We start from the raw sequence: 22,319 nt of genomic DNA, 5'->3' as shown, positions 1-22,319 counted from the left end.
CGCAGCCAAAACGCTAAGCAATCACTGTCCGCGTCGTGTTCGATGCTTTCCCAATGTTGAGCGAGAGACTTAATTTATGAGCTTCCTGGAATCCGGACGAGAAGCAGCAGCAATTACCCAAGACTTGATCGGAAGGCCAGAGATAAGAGATCGCTTTTGGGGTTATCCGAACTTGTCAGATGCTCCATCCCCATTACTCTTGACCATCACAGGTCCAAAAGCCGAGAAGACGACGAAACCAGCGTGCCACGTTCAGCGAATGCTGTGTGAAGATAAGGTCAAATTTGCGTTTTATTGAAATTTATGATATGATTTCCCGTATAAATCTGATTAAAATCGAGTACTAGATTAAGTAAGAAATCGTGAAATTAAGTCCTACACTATGGTTTCGTGAAGGATGATGAGGCATCTTTAGTTAATTACATTTGTAGTGCCAAACTATTTTGGACTCTTCAGAGGTATAGCAAAATAAATAGAGGCAAATGTTCTTATCAACGACCGATGAACGAACTATAGGGGTTTTCATTTTCTTTTGAAATAAATTAATATATATTTCTTTCCTTTATTACTTCAGCTCTTGTTTTATATGTGTATATTGGTGTTTGGATTTCCCTATTTCTCTTTTGTTTATCCACAGACGATATCGAATCGATTAATTCTCCCCAACGATTCTTAGCTAAAAGTTTTGGAGTCGAGCGAGCAGCAAACTATTCACGTATACAGACAGACAGATATCGTCAGCCTGGCAGAGCAAGAAATTTCTGGAGAGACTACGAGTCTGACAGAGCATGGAAGAACACGACATAAAAATGGAAAGCAATGGCCAAACTTGGTCACGCGGACACACAGAGTTGAGTACTCGATGGAACAGCAGCTTCAGCTCGCTTCCATCTTCGTCTTCATCTGCTGCCTCCTCTTCCTGCTCGACTGGATGAAGAAAGGATTCACCAAGTACAAAGGCCGAAATCCAAAACCTCTGCCCGGCCCATGGAATCTGCCGTTCATCGGCAGCATGCACCACATGGTCGGGCAGCTCCCTTTCCGAGCGCTCCGCGAGCTGACCCGCAAGCACGGCCCTCTCATGCTCGTCAGAATCGGCCAGGTAGACTATGCGGTTGCCTCCTCACGTGAAGCCGCCGAGGAGATCTTGAAGAAACAAGACATCACCTTCGCTTCCCGACCACAGTTGGTTGCAGCGCAGGTCATTGTCTATGGCGCCACCGACATAGGCTGGACGCCCTACGGCCCCTACTGGAAGCAGCTGCGCCGGATCTGCTTCATGGAGCTGCTCGGCACCAAGCGCATCCGATCCTTTTCCTCCATCAGGACGGAGGAGACCCTCGACCTGATGAGAGACATCTCGAGATCAGAAACAGAACACATCGACCTGAGCGAGAAGCTGTTCGGTCTCGCCAACGCCATCGTCTGCCGAGCGGCGTTTGGCAAACGATGGGATCGCCGAGAGAGGTTCGTCACGATCATCAAGGAGACGTTCGACCTGCTCGGTGGCTTGTGCTTGGCCGACACGTTTCCGTCGCTCAACTTTCTCGACATCCTCACGGGTTCCATGTCGAAGATGCAGCGCGTACGCCGACAAATGGATGACATCCTGGGCGAGGTAATCAAAGAGCACGAGGTTAAGGCCGCCACGAGCAACAGTGAGCGTGTCGACGAGGTGGACTTGGTCGACGTGCTGCTGAGGCTCAAAGACGATCCCAAACTGGAAATTCCCATGACGACGGACAACGTAAAGGCCGTGATCTTGGTGAGCTCGAATTAAACATTGACGTGATAAGTCCGCGTAAGGAAACATCTCCTGCATGACAGTCTTCTCGTCCTTCATATATGTAGGACATGTTCATTGCAGGCACAGAGACCTCATCGACTGTCGTTGAATGGGCCATGTCGGAGCTTATAAGGAACCCCTCGATCATGGAGAGAGCGCAAGAGGAAGTGAGGGAAGCCATGAAAGGAAAGAACAGAGTCGAAGACAGTGACACATCCGAGCTGAAGTACATGAAGTTAATAATAAAGGAGACGATGAGGCTTCACCCACCGGCCCCCTTGTTGCAAAGACGATGCAGGGAGACGTGCGAAGTCATGGGTTACGAGATAGAAGCCGGCACTTGTGTGTTCGTCAATGCATGGGCAATCGGTAGAGATCCACGGCACTGGGACGACGCCGAGACCTTCAAGCCGGAGAGGTTCCAAGGCAGTTCCATAGGTTTCAATGGATTGGATCTCGAGTACTTGCCGTTCGGAGCTGGCCGAAGGATATGCCCGGGGATCGGGTTCGGCCTCGCCGTTGTGGAACTCGCCTTGGCTAGTCTCCTCTTACACTTCGACTGGAAGCTGCCCGATGGGATGAAACCAGAGGAACTCGACATGCGTGAGACCAGAGGACTAGTCGCATCAAGGAAAACTGAGCTGAAGTTGATGGCTACAACACGAATTCCTCTGCCCGCCACAATCTGAGTCTTGCAGGAATCAGATGAATACTACTTAAAAATAAATGTGTGCTCAAATTATATGTGGACTGACTGGTATAGATACGTACGGTGGCATGCATGATCTGGCCGTAGTTTGTCTTTCCTTTTGTTGCTGTTCTATGTAATACAATGTACGTTACATATACTATATATATTGTGTGGTGGTAATAGTTGGGAGTTCAATATGAAGTTTGCTCCCTTTGCTCGAACATAAACAACCGGCATGCAGTGTCCATTCTCCTATGTGTTCCGGGGAAGAAGACCAAGCAGTGAGGTCATCCTAAACCCGCCATGACTTTTCCTTGGACGAGAAGACTTGATGCTTACCCCAAGGATGTCCATGACTAGCTTCTTATATTTTCCGGATCAGAATGGTCAGGAAAAATCGTGCACATAGCCTTAAAAGAACAGAATGTACAAAAAGTTACATCAACATCAATTATATGGATGTCTATCGCGATTCATACTCAAATATCTGCATCAATCAAATCCTTGAGAAGCAGAAACATATATTCAAATCCTCCGTATATATATGATAATCACTTGTGCAGGTCTTTTGTGGAACCAACAATAACGATACTGTTATTATATTATTAAAAATAATACATTATTTTTTTAATTTTTTTTTTCGAATAGATATATTTTCATATGAATAAACATATCTTTTCACGTTAATAAATGTCTCCTTTATAAATAAATCTCATCCTATATGTTATATATATTTATTATATAAAAATTAAATTCTATGCATTTATTTTGAAGAATTCATTGTGAAAATAATTATTTCATTCATATGGTGTATTTATATATGTTTGAGGAGGGATTTAATTGCCCTCCCATCATACATATGAATCATATTGGTTGATCCTCAAATTATGATTGATTGAGGATTTTAGGAATGTAATAAAATCAATCATATTTACTTCTACCTTGATCCTTATTTTTAATAATAATTATTTATCAAATCATTATCCTCTATTATGCTTCCATAATAGAGGATAATAGCTTTCGTCTAATCTTAAAATGATGTAAGTGGAACACCTTGTGAGCAAGTGATTTTGTTATAGAGTCGGTTAGTTGGTAATATATATATATATATATATATATATATATTTGGCATATGATAACTTGGTCTTCGATGAAGTGGAAGCTAATTACAATGTATTTTATGTGCAGAACGAAAAAAGGAGCAAGCAAGACTAAGCGATTTAGGTCGAAAAGACCGAAGCATATGCGCAAAGAGAGCATGGCTTGCCTAGAGAGTAACTGCTTGATCAACGGTAAGGGGTGCCTTGAGATATCCCAACCAATAAAAGCACCGCGTAATGTACTTGGAACCTGATAAGGGTAAAAATAGATTTGACGCAATACGCCACGACATCAGCCATACTTGGACGACTCACTGCCCAAGGAAGCGGGCATTAACGTCGATTTGACATGCGCCGATGTCACCCGCTCCCGGTCAACGACTCCACTGTCTGACCCCGCGCGTTCAGTCGAAGCAGAGAAAGACGTCGACCGAGGCTCACCCATACCCTGCGGCAGTTTGGTTCTCTAAGCTACTCCAGCGGTAGTGTCAGACGCCATCAGAGGTACGATCCTGCCCTTGCAGGCAGGCACATCAGGTAACATCAAACTCATCTATAAATACCACAGAGTTCTAAACGAACAAGGGGGGGGAAGACAAGCACAATACACTTGAAAAACACTTCTACACAACTGGAACTTCTACTTCTTCGTCTAAAACTCCCTTCCACATCATCTGACTTGATCGTCGGAGGGGTCGGGCCGAGCTTCCGACCCGACCTGCGTGCAGGAACGAAGGCGAGGTCGCACCTCCCCGACGCCACATTCCATCCAAACTACCGCAACCGGCCACCCCGACTAACCCGAGGAACGTCGCCCGAGATCCCCGACATACGGACCCCCGAACCGAGCCGCGTCGGCCCCAAGGCCACGGCTTAAACAGATGCCCTCCGCATCGGAACCCCTCTGCGAGACTTGTGAGATACGCTGTCGGGGTGAACGAGATGATAAGGAATATTCTTGTACCGCCCATGTATCAACGACAGCCACCAAGGAGTCAACGTGAGATACGCTGGAGAAACCGTAGCCAATTCGGCAGACGACATGCGATCAACTCTGCACCGCCCAGAACCATTCGGGTTGGCACCACACGACGAGGGATCGAATGGGCCTACCCACGCCGTCAGGAGCATACAAATCGATCGATCGCTCGCACAACTGCACCAGATGAAACATCAATGACCATTAACAACTTATGTACATATCAAGATATCGCCACAGGTATAAATACCGATCCCCTAGCCTAAGAAAATGGATCAAATCTATTTTATCACTTAGACCACTTACTAACTTAAGCGGATCGAGTTAAGAATCCCCCTCTCGATATCGACCTGTTGTGTAGGATTACGACGTAGACAAAGCCGATCGAGCTTCATCTTAGGTCGACCATGAGGGTGTAGTAGAAGCTGAGAACCAACCCCCGACCTGACCTGACTTCGTTCCCTCGGCCTCATTGCCAAGGAATCAATGTGGACAGCCATATTGAAACCAGGTCATACCAATCCTGAGGCCATGGCATGAATGTAACTAACACCTCTAACCAGAGGAGACTATGACACCAAAGGAAAACCGAGCTGAGGTTGCTTGCTACTGCACAGATTAATTCCTCTACCTGCCACCCCCCCGAGTGTTGCAGAAATCAGATGATAGAATAGATGTGCGTGTGTGATCTCATTCGATTTGCTGCTGCGTATGTATGCCCATTCTCAACTTGTACAGAAACAACATTGTTCTGAGGAAGCGATAAATATGGCCAGATTTCAGACGATAAAGAGTCCTTTCTAATGTCGGCATGACTATTTCTTGCTATATCGATCTGTTAAACACAAAGAAGTAGCTGCTACATCATTCATGCATGCATGCATGCATGTACGGTACAGTACAAATACAATAAAATGTTACAGTCGGATAGGATCAGTATCCTTATGAGAGTTGCACCTGCTCACGTAACATATGATATTATCGAATCCAGTTCCGATATGCATGACCAGCATCTATTCATTTTTTTTTAAAACAATCATGCTATCTTGAAGCATGCTCATTCATATTTTATATATCAGATAAATCTATCTTTCCAAGATGGGACAAAGATTAAAGTAGGTGAGGGTTGAAAAATCAAATCAGACAATAATCTCCATCTCTAATAAAAAAAGCACAAAAATCCAAATCATAGGTGTCAGAATCAGATGAACATTAACAGAGATATGCAAAAGCTAGCGCTTTAAAAACTTAAAAAGACCACAAAAAGGCATGTCTGATAGAGCTGCCTCTCGCAAGAAGCATCACTTTGTGTTCCATGGAAAAAGCTTTAAAAAACAGAAAAAAGTTGGTCGACTTAGACACTAATTTTGTCCATTATTAATCGAAGTTCAAAGGATTACGATGCCCTGCGTGACGGTCTCATCCAACTCTCTTCGCGATTCCTGATTCCTTGTCCGAAAAGATAGGTCTCCAACGAGAAACAGAGCACTCCAGTCTCTGACGATGACATTAGTATGGTGCATGAACCGGGCCAGCGGAGCCCTTCGTAGGTGTCCTCCTCCTCACTACCCTCATCATCGTATCTTTCCTCGAGTTGCACACAAAATGGGTGGCTTATCCTTCCTCCCTCCCTCTGTTTGACCAGCCGACGAAGGTTTGTACACTCCACACGACAAATGCCTCCACAGAACGTCACGGGAACACTCATCCGGTGAAAGAAAACGTCGACAAAAACAAAAAGGAAAAAAGAAATCGTGGTTCGATCGTAAAAGGCTGGAAAGATGTTTTCATTCCCTATAAATAATTTTCTTTTAATAAGATCTTCATATACGGCCCTTTCCTTACGATTGCTTGTTAAAACTTATACAACTACAGTATTCTTGATATTCTCACTCATTGATTGTTTTTCATCAGTGTTCTCTTTGATCTTCTCTATTTTCCTTTTCCGCTGCATAGTGAATTAACATAAGTTTTTGAATTTTATAGGGATGCCATTGCAGTTTTATAAGATGTTTTCTTCTTCTTAGGGTAATTCACGTCCAAACCTAAAAACCCTTTACACTCTTATGTACATTTTTAGTAAATGAGATCCATGTGTACTCAATGGAACAACATAAATAACTCTATATTACAAGATTCTCTTAAATCCAATGGCTTTGGTAAATTTATCTCTGGAGTGACTGACGATTCCAAGTGAAGACAAGGCTGCAATCACATCCCCGCACCGGTACTCAGGTTTTATGTGTGTCCACCTCTCAGAACAACTACCTCTGCAAGTCTTCTGCATATCATCGCCTCATTATTTCTCAAGTTCAAAAGTCAAAAAATCGATAAGATAAAACCTAATTCAAGATGTTTTAACTACGTATATCCTCATCATTCTATACCTTTCTCTCAAAGTGACAACGCAGAGAATCTAAGTAGAAACCAGTCTCAGTCACAAAACATTAACTGTACGTATATGCCAGTAGAGACGACATATATAATTGAACTACAAGCTTTATTCTACGTTAACTTTGGTCCCGTACAATATATTATTGTACTCCTATTATGTTACATGTGTGTGTGAACGATCACTCGAAACCACTATAATCCTTACCAACCTCCGGAAGAGGATTCCACCAGTCCTCCCATATATTCTCAGCTGAGATCACCGGCAGATGCTGACTCGGTTGGTTCATCAAGCTTCGGCCGTAACTTGCCAACTTGTTGAGCTCTTCGATGTCAAGTGTGGAAGTGAGAAGGGAGTTTGCGGGTACCAGAACGCTTACACTGTTCTTGGAATATTGGTGAAGCCGAGACTTGTGTTCTTCCGTTGATGTAGTTGAGCTCAACGAAGCTATCGAGTCGGTCGTGCTGTATAGTGTCGACAATACAGGGGAGGATAAGTTGTTGCTTGGAGCTCCACCCGGCGCTTGTGGTGTCATCTCCATGACCGGTGTCGATGAACAAAAGAAGTGTTCTTTCTCCATTCTAGGCTCTCGTGAGCGTGATGGCTCGGAAGCGAGTGTTCCGGGAAGCTGGCGACGGTCTACTACTGCAGCTCTTTTATACACGCGGCAGAGTGAGATTTCAGTCTGCCAGAGAAAAGGAATTCGAGAGAAGCAAATTATGATCAGAAGATATGGCAACCAAAGAGGCAATCAATGCCTTTCTCATGTCTCTTCATTCTTTTTGAAAAGCTTCTATGCCTATTCAGCTGTATCTGTTTATCAAGCATGTTAATGTTACCATATAAAAGGGATCTCATAACCTTTGAGACGACTATCATTTTCCTTGATTCCTACAAAATAAGAGGGATTTGACATCCCGTTAGTTTACGAGATTGATTAGATTGTCTTTTACCCTATAAATAAGGGTTATGATGTTACCATCAATAAAGTTTAACTTCTTCCTCTTTTTTCTCTTCTAATATAGTGGAAGTAGAATTTGTAGAGTTAGGAGAGTAGAGAAAGTCATTCTCAGTATCTTTTTTCTCTAAAATAGAAATCAATTCAGATGACATGCAAGAAGAGAAGAGAAGATCCACATCAAAAGCAAAAATAACAAAGAAAGTATGAGAGAGAATAAGGGGGAAAAAAAAAGATAACTATTTCACACGTTTCTTGAGTTCCTTTGCAGAAGATCGAGGTATCATTCTACTTAAGGAAGCCTTATACACACGTATAGAGAGAGAGAGAGAGAGAGAGAGAGAGAGAGAGAGAGAGAGGTTGATCGAGTAGGAAAAGGAGCGAGAAGGAACATAGAAAGAATTGGGCTGGAGGTATGTATATGCTTTGAAAACCTAAGTTTGTTCTTTAGGGTTTTGTTCTTCAGAAGCAAATTAAAGTGAAGAATAAACTTCGAAGAGACCTCTAAAAAGAAGCAAAAGCGAACTTTTTGTCTTCCAAAAACATAAAGAAAGCTGCAATCGTTGGTAACATTTAGTACAAAAGAAGGAAAGAGTGTAAGGACCGGAAAAGCTCTTAGTAGGGAGGGAGATAGATAAAAGCTCAACTTCTCTTGGTAATTTCGAATCAATCATATTCTTCTAGCATGTTCAAGAAGAAGAAAGAAAGTCCATGAGAAATCATAATAGATATCGTTAACAGGTATGTGACACTCAGTCAAAGAACAATATCTATTAGCAAGGATAGATCTGGTGACATAGAAGAGCGAGTCACTCGAAATTAACGTACCCTCATATACGGGTCTGTCTCGCCGTGTGGCAAACGATACTCGTTCATGGTCCAGCTTGTTCTGATGCCTTTTGGAGCTTTCCCCGAGTAGAAGACTAGGGTCTTCTTCAACCCGATGGAGCGGTGGTTCTCCGTTCGGATCGTTCGGTCTGCACCGGTTGCCTTCCAGTAGCCTGATGTGGCGACGCGGTTGGGTCGATCCCCGTTTCTGTACTTTCGATCTCTAGGAACGTAAAAGAACCATTCCTTGTCTCCGATCGTGGCTAGTGCTGTAAGAACCCCATGTTTTCCAGATGGAAGAGTGTCGTCGTCAGTACTCAGAAATATGCCACCGGTAGCGAATTCCGTACGTAGGAGGAAAGAAGAAGAAGGAGAAGAAGAAGAAGACGTACCTGGAAGCTCCCATGGGTCGTAGCGGTACAGATCGAGGTAAGTTATGAGCTCTACACTGAATCGCTTTCCCTCGACCTTGCGGCGGAGATAGAACTCGATCAGTTCCTCCTCGGTTGGGTGGAAGCGGAATCCGGGCATCACGAGATCGTGCTCATGCCCATCCTCGTCATCGTCTCCTCTCATGGCTGCTGGCAATTGCCATAAACAGAAGCAGCCTCGAATCAGCAAACGACCACTTCACCTCTGATCAGCTCAACCCCTTAAATAATTGGAACGCCTACATGCAGTTTAATCTTAGATGAGTGGCGGCAGGATAATGATGAACAGTTGCTGGATACAGCCACCAGAAATCTGGTCGCCTTGTTTGCGTTTCTCGATCCCTATCTCTCTCTCACTGTACCCATCTCAAAGGGGAGTAACACAAGGATGGACTGCGTCAGGCCCCTTCATAACTCGGGGAGGGCCTACATGGAAATGGGAGGTGCATGCAGAAACAGATCGTCCTGCAAGAAGACAAATGTCGCGTGCAGCTACTAAGAAATGATTGGCTCCTCGGCTGGCTGGCATTTGAACCTTCTACTATCTTCTTGGCGTCTCAGCGACCAGTTGTTTCTCCACTTACTCTTAAGTTTCTAGGTGAAGACCGAGACCGCTTTCCCCCACTCTTTTTGTGTTTATGTGTGTGTGTGTTTTTCCTTTGTGATACGATGGCATATCACGAGCTCATCCTTGAGAAATAATTTTCTGGAGCTCAGAAACACTCGGCGATGGCGAAACTAGTTCGAAGATGACATTGATATGCCCGAGGGATACATCCGCCAATCTTAATCTTCATCTAAGAATATTTTCCAAGAAATCTTCTTTCTTTCACGTATGGTCGGATTGCACACGATTATTTCACCTTCGATATGTAGCTCGATGGCGTCAACTCTCGTGCCACAATCCATCGCCTTGGCTAACTCTCGTTCTATGCAGGGAGGGAAGAAGCTTTTGATATCAAGAGAACATACAAAAGGAAGAAACACCGACGTCTTTGATTTTGATAACATATGAACGTATTTAGATTTCTCATCATACCTTCCTAAGCAATCAACGAAATCTTTAATGAATCTCTTCATTCTTCTTCCCTCTTTGCGAAAACTAATTGAAATTTATCAACGCCAAATATCAAGACGTATTAAAATGCGATACTTAGTTCGATCAAACAAGAAACAAGATAAAGATGACAAATCTATGTGGAAAACGTCGGTGTGAAGTAGAAAATCTTAGACGATAATCGATGAAATCACTGATAGTCAGTCCTCTTTAAATCGACTCGAGAACATGCACCTTTTTGTTTGCGATGTTGACCTTACTGACTGCAACAGTCAAACACGCAAAAGACGATTATAAGATACTAATTTTGAATGCAGAGGAAGTCCAGTAATTTTCGTATTTATCTCTGTAAATCTAAATTTCAGATAATTAGAGCAATACGACTGATGTGAGTCCATCCACACATTAGGGCTGTAGACGAAGAAGCGTCCATCCGTGCGACACACGTTAAGTGGACCACTGGATTTGCAGGTCGGTGACGAATTAATTCCATATTGATGGGATGAATGAGTTCTCGTCCTGTCTCATTCGTGCCGAGCCGAGCCGAGCCGAGCCGAGCCGAGCAGCAAGGCATGATCATCGAGAGGTGTGAGACAGAATGGATATTTCCTCTCCTGTAGTTGAAACGTCTGTTTCCTGTTTTCCTTGGGCGAGGAAGAGAAGAAGAAGAAGAAGAAGTAGTAGTAGTAGTACGTGTTTGTGTGAAGCGAAGCAAGACGACGGAGTCTACAATTAAGACGACCTCACACTTGCGACAAGTCCGACTTTGTGAAGCATTCGATGTGACGACCACATCAGGAAGTCGTAATAACGGAGGAAGACGGATCATGAGGGGGGATGGCGATCAAGTTTTCGAAACTGCATCCATCCGATAAGATCTCCAACGATCCGACACAAAAGGATAATAAGCACATTCTTCTTTCTACGATTCATTTGATCCATTGCTTTGCAAACAAAACTCATTGTGCTAAAGATTAATTTCTTTCTCTTTGTTATTTCTTCCTACTTAAATCCTCCTTGCACATCATTTTGTCCATTTTCTTTGTTATTTCTTATTCAAAGTCTTCTTTACGTAACAACAATGGACAATTTTATTTAAATCACTGTTTAGAGCCCATTTTATTATTCACAATCTTTTAAAAAAAACTAATAAGATCAAATTTTATTATTTACAGACCGTCTAATTTTGTTTTTATCATTCTCTCTACCTCTTCTTCGATCATCAAATCATCTCATTTCATCATTAATCATTTTTACATAGTTAAGAGGAGTTGAAGAAGAAGAAGAAGAAGATCTCGTAACTAATATTTTACCATTCATACTTTTAAATATTTTTTTTTTCTAGTAACATTAGATACTAAAGTATTTTTTAATTATTTTAGAGTTACTATATTCTTTCCGCACAATATCATCTCTATAAAGACTCGAGAATCAATCCTATCTTTTTCATTAATCTTCATATCAACTTTCTTCAATTATTTTAATATTCCCTTGAATATATTCAGATGCTATATCGAGTCTTTTTCTATCATTAACATATATAACGTTCGATTTAGATACAACTTGTTAGTTAAAATTTTAATAAAATAATTTTCTTTTAATTTATCTCAAATAATCATGACAGAATCATCATCAATAATATTATTGATAATATTATCAATAATGTAAAGATGAATAGTAATAATACATTTTGCATCAAGCACCTCTTGATCTTCATCGTTCATTTTTTTTATGATTTGCTTGTTCGTTCTTTCAACATTCTTATTTGGTCTTGCCGAATAAGAAGATTATTTCTATTAAGTTAGTAGAAATAATTAATAATATCTTTGTTGAATCTTTAATCATCAAATTTTTTAGACTAGATATCACTTTATTAGGGAGGGAGAAAAAAAATTCAAATTAAAAAAATATCCAAAGATTAACAAACCAAAAATATTTCAAAAAAAAATATAAAATTTAACGGAGAAAATCAATATAACTCCCCATATATATGTCTTAAATAAATCTAAATAATGTCTCTCTTAATTGAAAATCCTAAAAGATCACACTCTTCTTCTTCCTATCAAAATCCTAAGAGTCAATATATACTTATTTATAGAAATAATAAATAGGTATAATTAAAATTTCTAAAACATACTTGTATTAATGCTCACTCGAGAATAAGAAGAGCGTGCATCAACAAGTTTCCAAGAGGAGATTATGTGGGCAAAAAACACTCCGAAAAGAGTTTTTATTTTATTTTTATTTTGATAAAGGCCCAAGAAACGGCAGGTCACTCGTACGGCCCGGTAAACTTACCACACCATCGCCCCCAACCCCGGGAAGCACCAAAACGCCCTCCAACACACACGAATTCCAAGCCCATCTCTTTTCCCCTCTCTCTCTCCCCCTCTCTCTCTGACCTTCCCTCCTCACCCTCTTCCTTTCGCTGGCGTCGCTCTTCTCGTCTCTTCTAATCGTCGACCAATCGCTCCTCCATTTCGAATCTCGGCGAAAACCCTAATTCCTCCCCCAAAGAATCCGTGGCTCTATACCCCTCAACCACTTTTCTTCTCCCCCTCTCGATCTCTTCCTCTGGCGCGCTCTCCGCCGCTTCTCTGGCTGATTTCCCCCTCCGGTTGGACTCCAGAACTCTCGATTACCTGTCGCCTTTTTGTTCCAGGTCGTGGCAGATGGACGAAGACGAGGTGGCGCGCGTCTCTCGCACGCCCGAGGAGGTTTTCCGCGACTTCAGAGGCCGCCGTGCCGGCATGATCAAGGCCCTCACTACTGGTTGCGCCTCCTCTCCTTCTTTGGTTCGATTCCCTGGGTTCTTCATTGGTTTGCTTACCTGGACGTTTGTTGGTTGCTGATATCCGATCTTTTCACTTCTTTCTTCTCATTTTTTTGATGGTGGCGTTGCAGACGTCGACAAGTTCTACCAACAGTGTGATCCAGGTGAGTCGCTGCGTTCTTCGATATCTTGATATAGGGTCAGGGTAATTGTATATCTTTTGTGTAGTTATTGGAATTTCTCCTGTTTATGAGATGAGCAACATCATGGATGTCTTTTTTGGTTATTCTGTTACTTTTTTTTTTGTGATTTTAATTTAATCAAGATTCTTGAATTTTTGGTTGATATTTGTTTTCGGCTGAATGTCAATAGTTAACTGCATTCAGTACTTGAAGGATGACATTTTGTCCGCACAAAGAACTCAACTTCAGACTTGGTAGAAAAGGACACCCATTATGGTATCACATCTGCGATTTTCGGTCTGCCTACCCATACTTCTTATAGAGTACACGAAGCTCTGGCCAATGGGTTCTAGGGAGGACAATATATGCCACCTCATCTTATAAGATTATCTTCTTATATCCTCTATTTGCTAGCAACAACATAATGGACGCTGTCAATCAATATAGATCGATCCGAAGTCTAATTCAAATCCAATATAGAACCCATGGCTACATAAGAAATGTATCTAATCGATTCTTTTTAATGAATATATCCATTTTAATGAATAGATCTGATCGTAACTTCAAATATGGAATTCAAAAGGATCAAATAGAAAATGATACTCTAAATCCTGTAGCTGTAATGAAATATAAAATAATAGCTTCCTATATCCTCTTGATGCTAATTTATTCTTTTTTGTGCTCTTTTACATTGATGAAGGAATTCAGAATATTGTTAAAGTGTGTAAACATGTAACATTTGGTTTAACACCACTTGGCACATCCAGTTCAGGAAACTTCATGTATTGTTTTTGTAGATTTCAAGTCCATACCTTTGTATTGATCACCTGCTTTCCAATTGCCTGATTGTACAGCTGTTATGAAAGCACTTATGGACCATATTTCTGCAATTCATGTAATTAGTCTGTACAAACAACATATAAGTACTTTTGTTTACCAGAGTACTAAATGATATATTGTTTATGGCTGCACTATGAGTATTTTATGTATATTTTTAATTGTTAGTATTGAATGCATTACTAATAACACAAAAAAATGCAGAAAAAGAGAATTTATGCCTTTATGGATTTCCTAACGAGACTTGGGAAGTAAATTTGCCAGCGGAGGAAGTGCCACCAGAACTCCCTGAGCCTGCCTTAGGAATTAATTTTGCTAGGGATGGAATGGCAGAAAAGGATTGGTTGTCACTAGTTGCAGTCCACAGTGATGCATGGTTACTCGCTGTTGCTTTCTATTTTGGGGCACGTTTTGGGTTTGACAAAGAGTCAAGGTAATATCTTTTATGGAGCTTTTGCTGGTCACATGTGCAGATTCGATCTAGCTGTTAGCGCATCCTTAGTTTATTAATGTTTAGGTCTGTTTTAATATGGACTCATGAAGCAGTTGTTATTAGAGAATTATGTTTCACTGAATGGTTAGCTTTCTGTATAGCATGATTTGTTTCCTTGTTTTTCTTGATTTTAAATTAGAATTGACTTCTTTGGTCATCATCTTCAATCATTTACATCATTCCTTGTCTTCTTTCTTTAATGACTGATTTTCTTATTTGTTGTTTGAGCAATCTTGGTGTATTGTGTAAATATCTATTATATTCCTAAACAAACAAAGTTGCTTTAAAGAAAACAAAATAACTACTACTAGCCTTGGCACCAAAAGAGCACAAATTTGAGTAAGCATAACCTATGACTGTGAACATGCATATGAGTGTTAAATATGGACATCTTATTATCTGAACTTTTTGTTGGAGTAATGTAGTACAAAACATTGATAAATTGTATCCAAATGCCACCCTGAATAATGATTATTGTAGTAATCACAATACAAAATTATATCATGGGAAACATGCAACTTAGGTAGGCAGATTTTTTATTGCTTAGAGTTGGTGGATCTTGGAAGAAATAAGTTGGTTGGTGCTGTTTATATTTGCACTAAATCAAATGGAAGATAAACCAAATGGCAGAATTTGGAACCATTCTTGATCGCGTGAACCTGGGGGCTTACCTAATTGTTTTGAGTCAAATTTAGCTTCTTAGCTTGCGTACTTGATGAGTGCAGAATAATTTACCTTATAGATAAGCTTATTTGTATCGGATCATATTAGTCTAATTATTGCTTTCCCAGTTTTAACACAAGTGTTGGAACTTGGAACACAGAAGTAAAAGACCAGAACTACTGTTTTGTCACTCTGGACTTAATTCTTTCATGTAATTTCCATTTGTTTCATGGTCACTACCCTTTTGACCAATGTTATCTTGCTTGCTCATGTCTTACCACTATTAAGAGTATCAGAAAGTGAGCTGTTCTCCTTCCCCCCTCTCTTTTCCATCTTGCTTCTTTGCCAACACCATTAGGCACTTCTTATGTGCAACCACAAGGGGCTTCTTTCTTATATAGGTCTTCCTTCACTCCCATCCCTTACCCTAGCCTCCGCATCTGCTCTTGCGAGGTACACACCGAGGTTTTTATGCTCATTCAATGGTATTGATATTTACCTCTGTCAATAACTACTCATTTGACTTGTGCTTTGAAATATCGTATGTAGATAATGTCATTATTTTGTCATTTCATGATATACTTAAATTGCAATCAACGTCTTCATGTTGCAATAGAAATTGCCAAGATTTGTATGATTTGTCATGCTTATATGATCTAATTAAAAAAACTGAGCAGATGTATTTGCTGTTTCATTCATTTTGCAATTGTAGATGATGTAGACATTATCAAGAATTATTATCCTAAAAAATGATAATTAATTTAAAATTAATTACAGCTTCCAATGAACTTATGATGATTATAAACATGAAGAAATGTGACAGATTGGTTGGGTGAACCATCTTATTATTTTGACCTTGGTGATAAAGTTTTAGTACAAGGACTTGCTTGTAACAGAACTTGTGTTACAGTTTTCAGGTACCTACTAGGACTTGCTTGTTGGTGATCAAAAGGGGATAATTTGAAACATATTGTGTGTGTGAAGAGAGGGAAACGACATATGAGACCCTGAGGCCCAACTCATGAATTGGATCTTTCAGTTATCATATAAACTTGAGATTAGAAGCTCAGTGATGTGGGATCCAGTTGTTTTATTGGAATAATTTTGTTAGCTTGAAAATATAATATTATCCAAGGAATAAATAAGAAAAATAATAAAAAAGGAATATTAAGAGTAATGTGCTTGATTCCATATCGTGCTCAAAGAAATAAGTCAATTAAAATTAAAATCTAGAAAATAGTTCAGGTTATCTTGCTATGCTTTGAGTAGAAAAGGAAGATAAGTCATTGATCGGAACCATGATGAATTTGAAAAATTGATAGGAAAATGTGTAAATTAATTATGAAAATAGATTACCATAACCACTTTTTATATTTCCTTTAATGTATGAACAATCCTATATGTTATTAGATTAGGTTAGTGATGTCTAGTGTGAGATCAGGTGTCTCTGGGTGTGTTGCATAGGAACCAGAGAGAGTCCAGGTAGTATAATTGGTTTCTTCTTTTCCACCAAATCCTAGAAAAAGTGAATTTCTTTGTTCCAAGCACACCTCCATTGTGTTATCAGACACTTAGAACCTTAAGAGGGGCCAGGAAGTGTGATCAAAGATTTTTTTGTTTGGCATTTGGCCACCCTTGGAAAATCTGAATAACGATATTCGAAAGCAAATTTTTGCTGATCTCCATTGGCAGAACAAATGTGAAATTAATTAATTTTCTGACAGTAGAGAAATTTTATGGTTTAAGGCAGTCATAAAAATCATTCATGGTCTGTCTCAAATCATATATGATGTGAGAGTCATAAGATAGGAGGCTGTATTTGGGTGATAATATCTCTTCATCGAGTTGGTGGGCAGGGAAAAAAATTGGAGGCTGTCATGCAGGTGCACCTCAATTTGTTTCTTTGTCTTAAGATTTGGTTATCGATTCCTCACCGGTTCTTCATGTTCTCCAAACAATGGATGAGAAGAAGAAGACTTGTTAACATATTTGTTGTTTTATTCTCTGTTTCCCCTTAATTGGAAAAAATGCCCATCTATAAGATGATTAGTTCCTTGCAATGATTTTCATTGTATCAGTCACTTGCTCCGTGACAATGTGGTTGGTAGAGTAGTTTGTGGATTTCTTTCAAATAGCCGTTTCAGTGTACTTGATACGTATGTTGGTTTTCTTGTTATATCCTTTCAGCCAACACAAGACGCATAGAAAAAAAGAATCTGAATCTTTGAAATATGTTATTTCTGATAGCTTAAACCCAAGAAATACTTGATGGAATATCAGGCAGTAAACTTTCCAGAATCTGAGCATAATAAATTGGCAACTCACCGATATTATGTCCTGTTCCAGAATTATTTGCTTTTCCTACTCAACATGAGAACCAAACTTGCTGGTAGATTTATAATTTTATAATGTTTAAAAGGCTTGCTAACTGTATAATTTATGTGATCGTTGATTATAAACAACCATACATTTACCATATAAATTGGCTCCCACCATTAAGACACATATCTTCATACTGAATTTTGATATCCCATCGGGGGTTTGAACTGTTGCTTCACTCATTATGAGGACAAGACTAATGGAGTTTCCGTGTAATTATCTTGATATTAGAATTTTGCTTTGTAGCAACTAGAAGACAATTTACCAAAAAAAAATTTGCTTCTGATGTGGTTTACCTTGCTGCAATTTGACGCTACAGGAGGCAGCTGCATAATATGATAAACAATCTCCCTACCATATATGAAGTTGTAACTGGAACTGTCAAGCAGCAGTCCAGAGAGAAGAACCCTAATGGCACCAGTAAGAGCAATAAATCAAGCTCTAAGAAGGTAGAATACATTTGCTGAAATCCCTCCTTTCTTTTCTATCTGCTGTTGTTTTTCTCATTCACTAATATTTAGCCTCTTGCCTGGGTGCCTCTGATCGGTCGAGACAGGCAGAGCCACAGAAGTCATCAAAGATGCCTCCTTCCAAAGAGGAGGATGGTAGCAGGGTGGAGGATGCGGAGGAAAATGAGGAGGAGCATGAGAACACCTTGTGCGGTGCATGCGGGGACAATTATGCCAATGATGAGTTCTGGATATGTTGCGACATGTGTGAAAAGTGGTTCCACGGAAAGTGTGTGAAGATCACACCTGCACGGGCTGAGCACATCAAGCATTACAAGTGCCCGAGTTGCAGCAACAATAAGAGGGGTAGGGCATGAACAACATGGGTTGAGATGATGGTTCATGTATCAGACAGGTTCACTGTAACACGAAAGATTGAGAGCATTTCTGTTGATCATTTGTCCTCTCCCCAGTTGCCAGTACTAAACTGTATTCCACCATCTCCCGCCTGCTAAATATACTTTTTAAACTTAAAGATGTTAAATGAAAATGTTAGGTTTCAGTGATGCCATTGGCATTTGATGTCTAAGCCGCCCGTTTTCTTCGCGTGCACGACCACACTGGGTTGGATGGATGGATGATCAGCTATTTTCTTCTTTTCCTTACATTTGATGCCTCTCTGCTACTACTTGCTGCCAGGTGGATCTTAACACGACCTACAGACTGATCAATCCTCGAGTGTGTTAACTTGAAGACTACTTGTAGCCAAAGGTTGGGATAAACGCCTAAAGTTTGGCGGCATATGAAACCTAATCGTGTGCGTTTTCTTCCCTTCCCATGTTTCTGTCGTTTCTCTGTTAGCCCGAGCACATTAAAAAGTTCTTAGTATCTTGTAGTCAAAAAAGCATCGTCAGAAGTTTTTTTTATCCACTGCTTGTTGTATCCATTCGATCCATCCATCCCTCTGCAAAACGAAGCATTTTAAACGTGGAGAGAAACATTTCGAGTGGGCTTGATAGGATAGATAATATGAAACTTCTGTGAGGTTTTCAAATCACTGATCACTACTGTCATCATTCCCTCAAAAAACAAAAGCTTTAGGTAGGTAGTAGATGAGACAGGATCTTCTGATCAATATTCTTAACAGTACCAATGTCAAGTTACTAATCTCCATTATTCCATCACAAAACTTAAGCTCATAGTGGATTTTATACTCTTTAACTGAGGTGCTAACTAATATTTCCTAAATGGATAAAAGGAAAATAAACCTAAACATGTATGTGACTGAAAAAAAGAACAAAAAAAAAAAAGACAACCTTTGTTAGCTCACATGTGCTCGAAGCTATTTAATCTAAGATAGCTTGTGAAGATCGATTCATTTGCTTTGGAAATAAAAAATCTTCCAAACAGCCTGCCTTTAGATCAGGTTTTATTCTATCTCCATAATGCACATAACATTATGGTCCCTTCATCATATCGAAAAGGTAATCGACACAACATATATACCACGGAACAAATTTTCTGGTATCATTACTTGCCTTCCGTATCAAACTCCATACATTGAATAAGGGATGACATACAATGCTAGTCACAAAGCATCACTAGATTTTATTAACATGTGCAAATGCTCTGGCTAATAATGGCAACAATCTACATCTCAAAAACTAACTCAATGCTGGTGCACGAGTATGCAACTGCTGATGAAAAAAGAAACTCACTCCAAGTTCAGCCATAACCCCCCACCGTGATCATCATAATTTACCACAACAATATTACCTCTGCCAGAATAGCACACACAGTTGCATCACATGCTTTTTAATCCCGAAGACCAAGTTCGAGCTCTAGCTCATCATCCTCTTCAAATAGTCGCAACAGACGAGCATGTTGCTCCTCCCTCTTCTTTTTCTGCCAGAGCTTGAAAAGTAAGACAGAACAAAGCACAACTCCTGCAACGACCAAGCATATGAAAAATACTTCCCGGTCCATTTTACTGGAACTAGAGGGCCTAGTCTCATCTTTTACTACATTTGAACTTGATGGATCATCAGCCAGACCTACAACAAATAGAAAGGTTAAGTCAGGCACAACTGGAAAATGAGGATATCTAAGTAAAGATGAAAGAGAAAGTAGGATAACCCATTAAGATTATAAGATTCACTGGACAAATATTTAGGAGAATTTAAGCATCTGACAACTTTTTAGTAGAAGAGAATCCTGAGGTTTGGCCCATTGGGGAACGCCTAGTGGTCAAAATCAAGGAATTAATATCTTCAGGCATACCTTGTGGCAACAGTATGTGCTGCTGGCACATTATAGCATGCGTTATGTGGTCACGAGCATGAGTCAACAATATGCAAAAGTTGTGTGCCGAATAGACCCATGTAGCATAGCATGTCACAGGCATCATGCCTCAACACACGCAATAATATAAGATATGGTCCAAACAAACATTTATCGTTGGACTGTATAGAGCATAGGAATATAAGATTGAAGAATAAATAATTTGACCTACTAATGAAAGCAGTCCTAACCCGAGATACCTAAACTGGAACCTTATGATAAAAAAAATCCAAGCTTGTTTAATTTACAAGTGAATTAGTTTGATTTGGTTTAGACAAGTCTGAATCACTGAAAACCAACTTTCACATGTTAGAATCGATACTGTGAACATCTATAATTCTCAGGATTATGGTCTAAGAAATGATGGTGCAATGTTAATACAACATAATTATCAACATGAGGCCTTTGGATCACACAACGAGCCAACATTAACACTATCAGGTATCTCTCTATCTATTGTCAAATTTATTTAAATTTGTGAGCCAAATGAAAAGAGGACGAATGTATGGCTGGAAGAGCATTTGACAAAGATAACATGGCAAGTAACCATTAACAGTATCATACTTATTCAACCTCAGAAAATCACCCTCAGATATAATGAAGGTTGGAAAAAAAGATAATGTTGAAAAAAAAAAACTAATACACTACTTAATATGTACACTTTGAGAAATTATCCATGGTTTCAGAACTAATACTAGAACAAAGTCCTAGGGAGGGAGAGTTCAAAATTACTCAAACTAACTGAGTTAGATCCTTTCGAAACGTTAGCTAATGCAACTCAATAACTAAGATATTGATATTTTACTTTTGTGTTTTCCTATGAGTTTGGTCTGCAATAGCATGTGTCTGTATATTAAAAAATGGTGATTGCAAAATTTTGGTTTTCTAACTTTGAACAAGATAAAAACCCTATGACAACACTATATAAATATTTTTCGTTTGTATGTTTTCATTAGTAATGACATATATCTTTAATTGAAAATTCGACAAAAAGAAACTTAGTCTAGAAATTTTAGTTTCTGATCCTCCCATATTTTTAACATTAACGTCTGTTCCAATAGCATGAATCTTATGTCTTCAGCCTTAATTCCATCAGATCACTACCAACAATGAGTTAAATCTAAGGCTCAGAGTTTCCTATATAGAAAAAAACCAAAAAGCTTCAGATGTCTTTCATATATTTCAGAATAAAGTTTCTTGCAGTCCGAATTGAACTCTTAATCCCCTGTCTCCAAATAGAATCCAAAACGAACATGAAACCTTATGAAAATTCAATTCCTAATTATTAAATCAACGAAACCAAACAAAAGCCTGCCAAACTAAACCCTTTCAAATTCTATAAAAGCGTGCATTTTCCATTGGACCTGGAAATTGCTTATGTAGTCTAAAAAAAAATTCCTATAATTCAAACGTAACCTGAGAAAGACACGCAAGTTGGCGCAACATTAACCTAACGAATAGGTAACCTGAGATCCAAGAGCTGATCTGATCCACAAGAGGGACGAAGATCCAGTTGCGTGTGTTTTCCATGAGATCTCAAAATGAGAGGATCTCAGCTACCGACTTTGGATCGGAGATCAAGGACAAGAGCGGACCTGAGAGCGACTGAAGAGAGATCGCGGCGAGGACGAGGAGGAGTCGCTTCTTCAATCGCCCACCGGTTTCTTCGTCCATCCCTCCTCGCTTCGCGCTCTGCTGCGACCGCGCTGGCGTTCTGCTTCGGTCGTGCGTGGCGAAATGGAGATTTCGAGCAGACAAGATTGACAAGGAAAATAGAAACCGCGTTGCAAATTATTGGTGAATCGATCCGACCCGATTTGACGTGAACATCCATTTGGATCCGAATGGCAAAAGTACTAGATCCGATAATATATATATATATATATCTTCATTTTGTTTATTACTAATATTTCAAGGGGACATAATTCATGTTTATAATAATAGTATCCTAAATAATTCTTGAAAGTACAAACATAACTAA

General features: G+C 39.8%; 3 protein-coding genes and 1 long non-coding RNA gene across 5 annotated transcripts; 2 read left to right on the top strand and 2 right to left on the bottom strand.

Annotated features, from left to right (window-relative positions):
• The first annotated feature begins 832 nt into the window (after positions 1-832).
• Positions 833-2,657, top strand: LOC103972690 (premnaspirodiene oxygenase-like). Its single transcript, XM_009387034.3, has 2 exons — positions 833-1,765; positions 1,852-2,657. The coding sequence occupies exons 1-2, from the start codon at positions 863-865 to the stop codon at positions 2,473-2,475; spliced, it is 1,527 nt and encodes a 508-aa protein (XP_009385309.2). The 5' UTR covers positions 833-862; the 3' UTR covers positions 2,476-2,657.
• A 4,380-nt stretch (positions 2,658-7,037) lies between these two features.
• On the bottom strand, positions 7,038-9,678 carry LOC103972689 (NAC domain-containing protein 35). The gene is made up of 3 exons (XM_009387033.3): positions 9,127-9,678; positions 8,735-9,003; positions 7,038-7,633 (listed from the first exon to the last, which is right to left on the bottom strand). The coding sequence occupies exons 1-3, from the start codon at positions 9,308-9,310 to the stop codon at positions 7,130-7,132; spliced, it is 957 nt and encodes a 318-aa protein (XP_009385308.2). The 5' UTR covers positions 9,311-9,678; the 3' UTR covers positions 7,038-7,129.
• A 2,832-nt stretch (positions 9,679-12,510) lies between these two features.
• Positions 12,511-18,564, top strand: LOC135597818 (PHD finger protein ALFIN-LIKE 8-like). 2 transcript variants are annotated; one of them, XM_065091341.1, is made up of 5 exons: positions 12,511-12,994; positions 13,127-13,159; positions 14,279-14,447; positions 17,869-17,998; positions 18,106-18,564. In XM_065091341.1, exons 1-5 carry the CDS (start codon positions 12,895-12,897, stop codon positions 18,373-18,375), a joined length of 702 nt encoding a protein of 233 aa, XP_064947413.1. In that variant the 5' UTR covers positions 12,511-12,894; the 3' UTR covers positions 18,376-18,564. The 2 variants fall into 2 exon arrangements, with proteins under 2 accessions (XP_064947413.1, XP_064947412.1); XM_065091340.1 differs by having other exon boundaries at positions 12,514-12,994; positions 14,219-14,447.
• Positions 18,565-19,499: 935 nt separating this feature from the next.
• LOC135597817 (uncharacterized) lies at positions 19,500-22,085 on the bottom strand. The gene is made up of 2 exons (XR_010481421.1): positions 21,934-22,085; positions 19,500-20,052 (listed from the first exon to the last, which is right to left on the bottom strand). It is a non-coding gene; the product is annotated as an uncharacterized LOC135597817 (long non-coding RNA).
• Positions 22,086-22,319: the final 234 nt, after the last annotated feature.

This window comes from Musa acuminata, chromosome BXJ1-11, assembly GCF_036884655.1.
Source record: "Musa acuminata AAA Group cultivar baxijiao chromosome BXJ1-11, Cavendish_Baxijiao_AAA, whole genome shotgun sequence".
Taxonomy (NCBI): Eukaryota; Viridiplantae; Streptophyta; class Magnoliopsida; order Zingiberales; family Musaceae; genus Musa; species Musa acuminata.
The sequence above is the reverse complement of the archived record's forward strand: the minus strand, read 5'-3'. Positions and strand labels throughout refer to the sequence as shown.

Bases quoted from the DNA above. Each gene is read 5' to 3' on its own strand.
- LOC103972690 (XM_009387034.3), top strand. From the start codon at position 863: ATGGAACAGCAGCTTCAGCTCGCTTCCATCTTCGTCTTCATCTGCTGC. The intron at 1,766-1,851 runs GTGAGCTCGAAT...TCATATATGTAG, and splicing joins ACGTAAAGGCCGTGATCTTG to GACATGTTCATTGCAGGCAC.
- LOC103972689 (XM_009387033.3), bottom strand. From the start codon at position 9,310: ATGAGAGGAGACGATGACGAGGATGGGCATGAGCACGATCTCGTGATG. The intron at 9,004-9,126 runs GTACGTCTTCTT...GGGTTCTTACAG, and splicing joins CGACCCATGGGAGCTTCCAG to CACTAGCCACGATCGGAGAC. The intron at 7,634-8,734 runs GTACGTTAATTT...TTTCTCTGGCAG, and splicing joins AGACAGACCCGTATATGAGG to ACTGAAATCTCACTCTGCCG.
- LOC135597818 (XM_065091340.1), top strand. From the start codon at position 12,895: ATGGACGAAGACGAGGTGGCGCGCGTCTCTCGCACGCCCGAGGAGGTT. The intron at 12,995-13,126 runs GTTGCGCCTCCT...GTGGCGTTGCAG, and splicing joins GATCAAGGCCCTCACTACTG to ACGTCGACAAGTTCTACCAA. The intron at 13,160-14,218 runs GTGAGTCGCTGC...AAAAAAATGCAG, and splicing joins CTACCAACAGTGTGATCCAG to AAAAAGAGAATTTATGCCTT.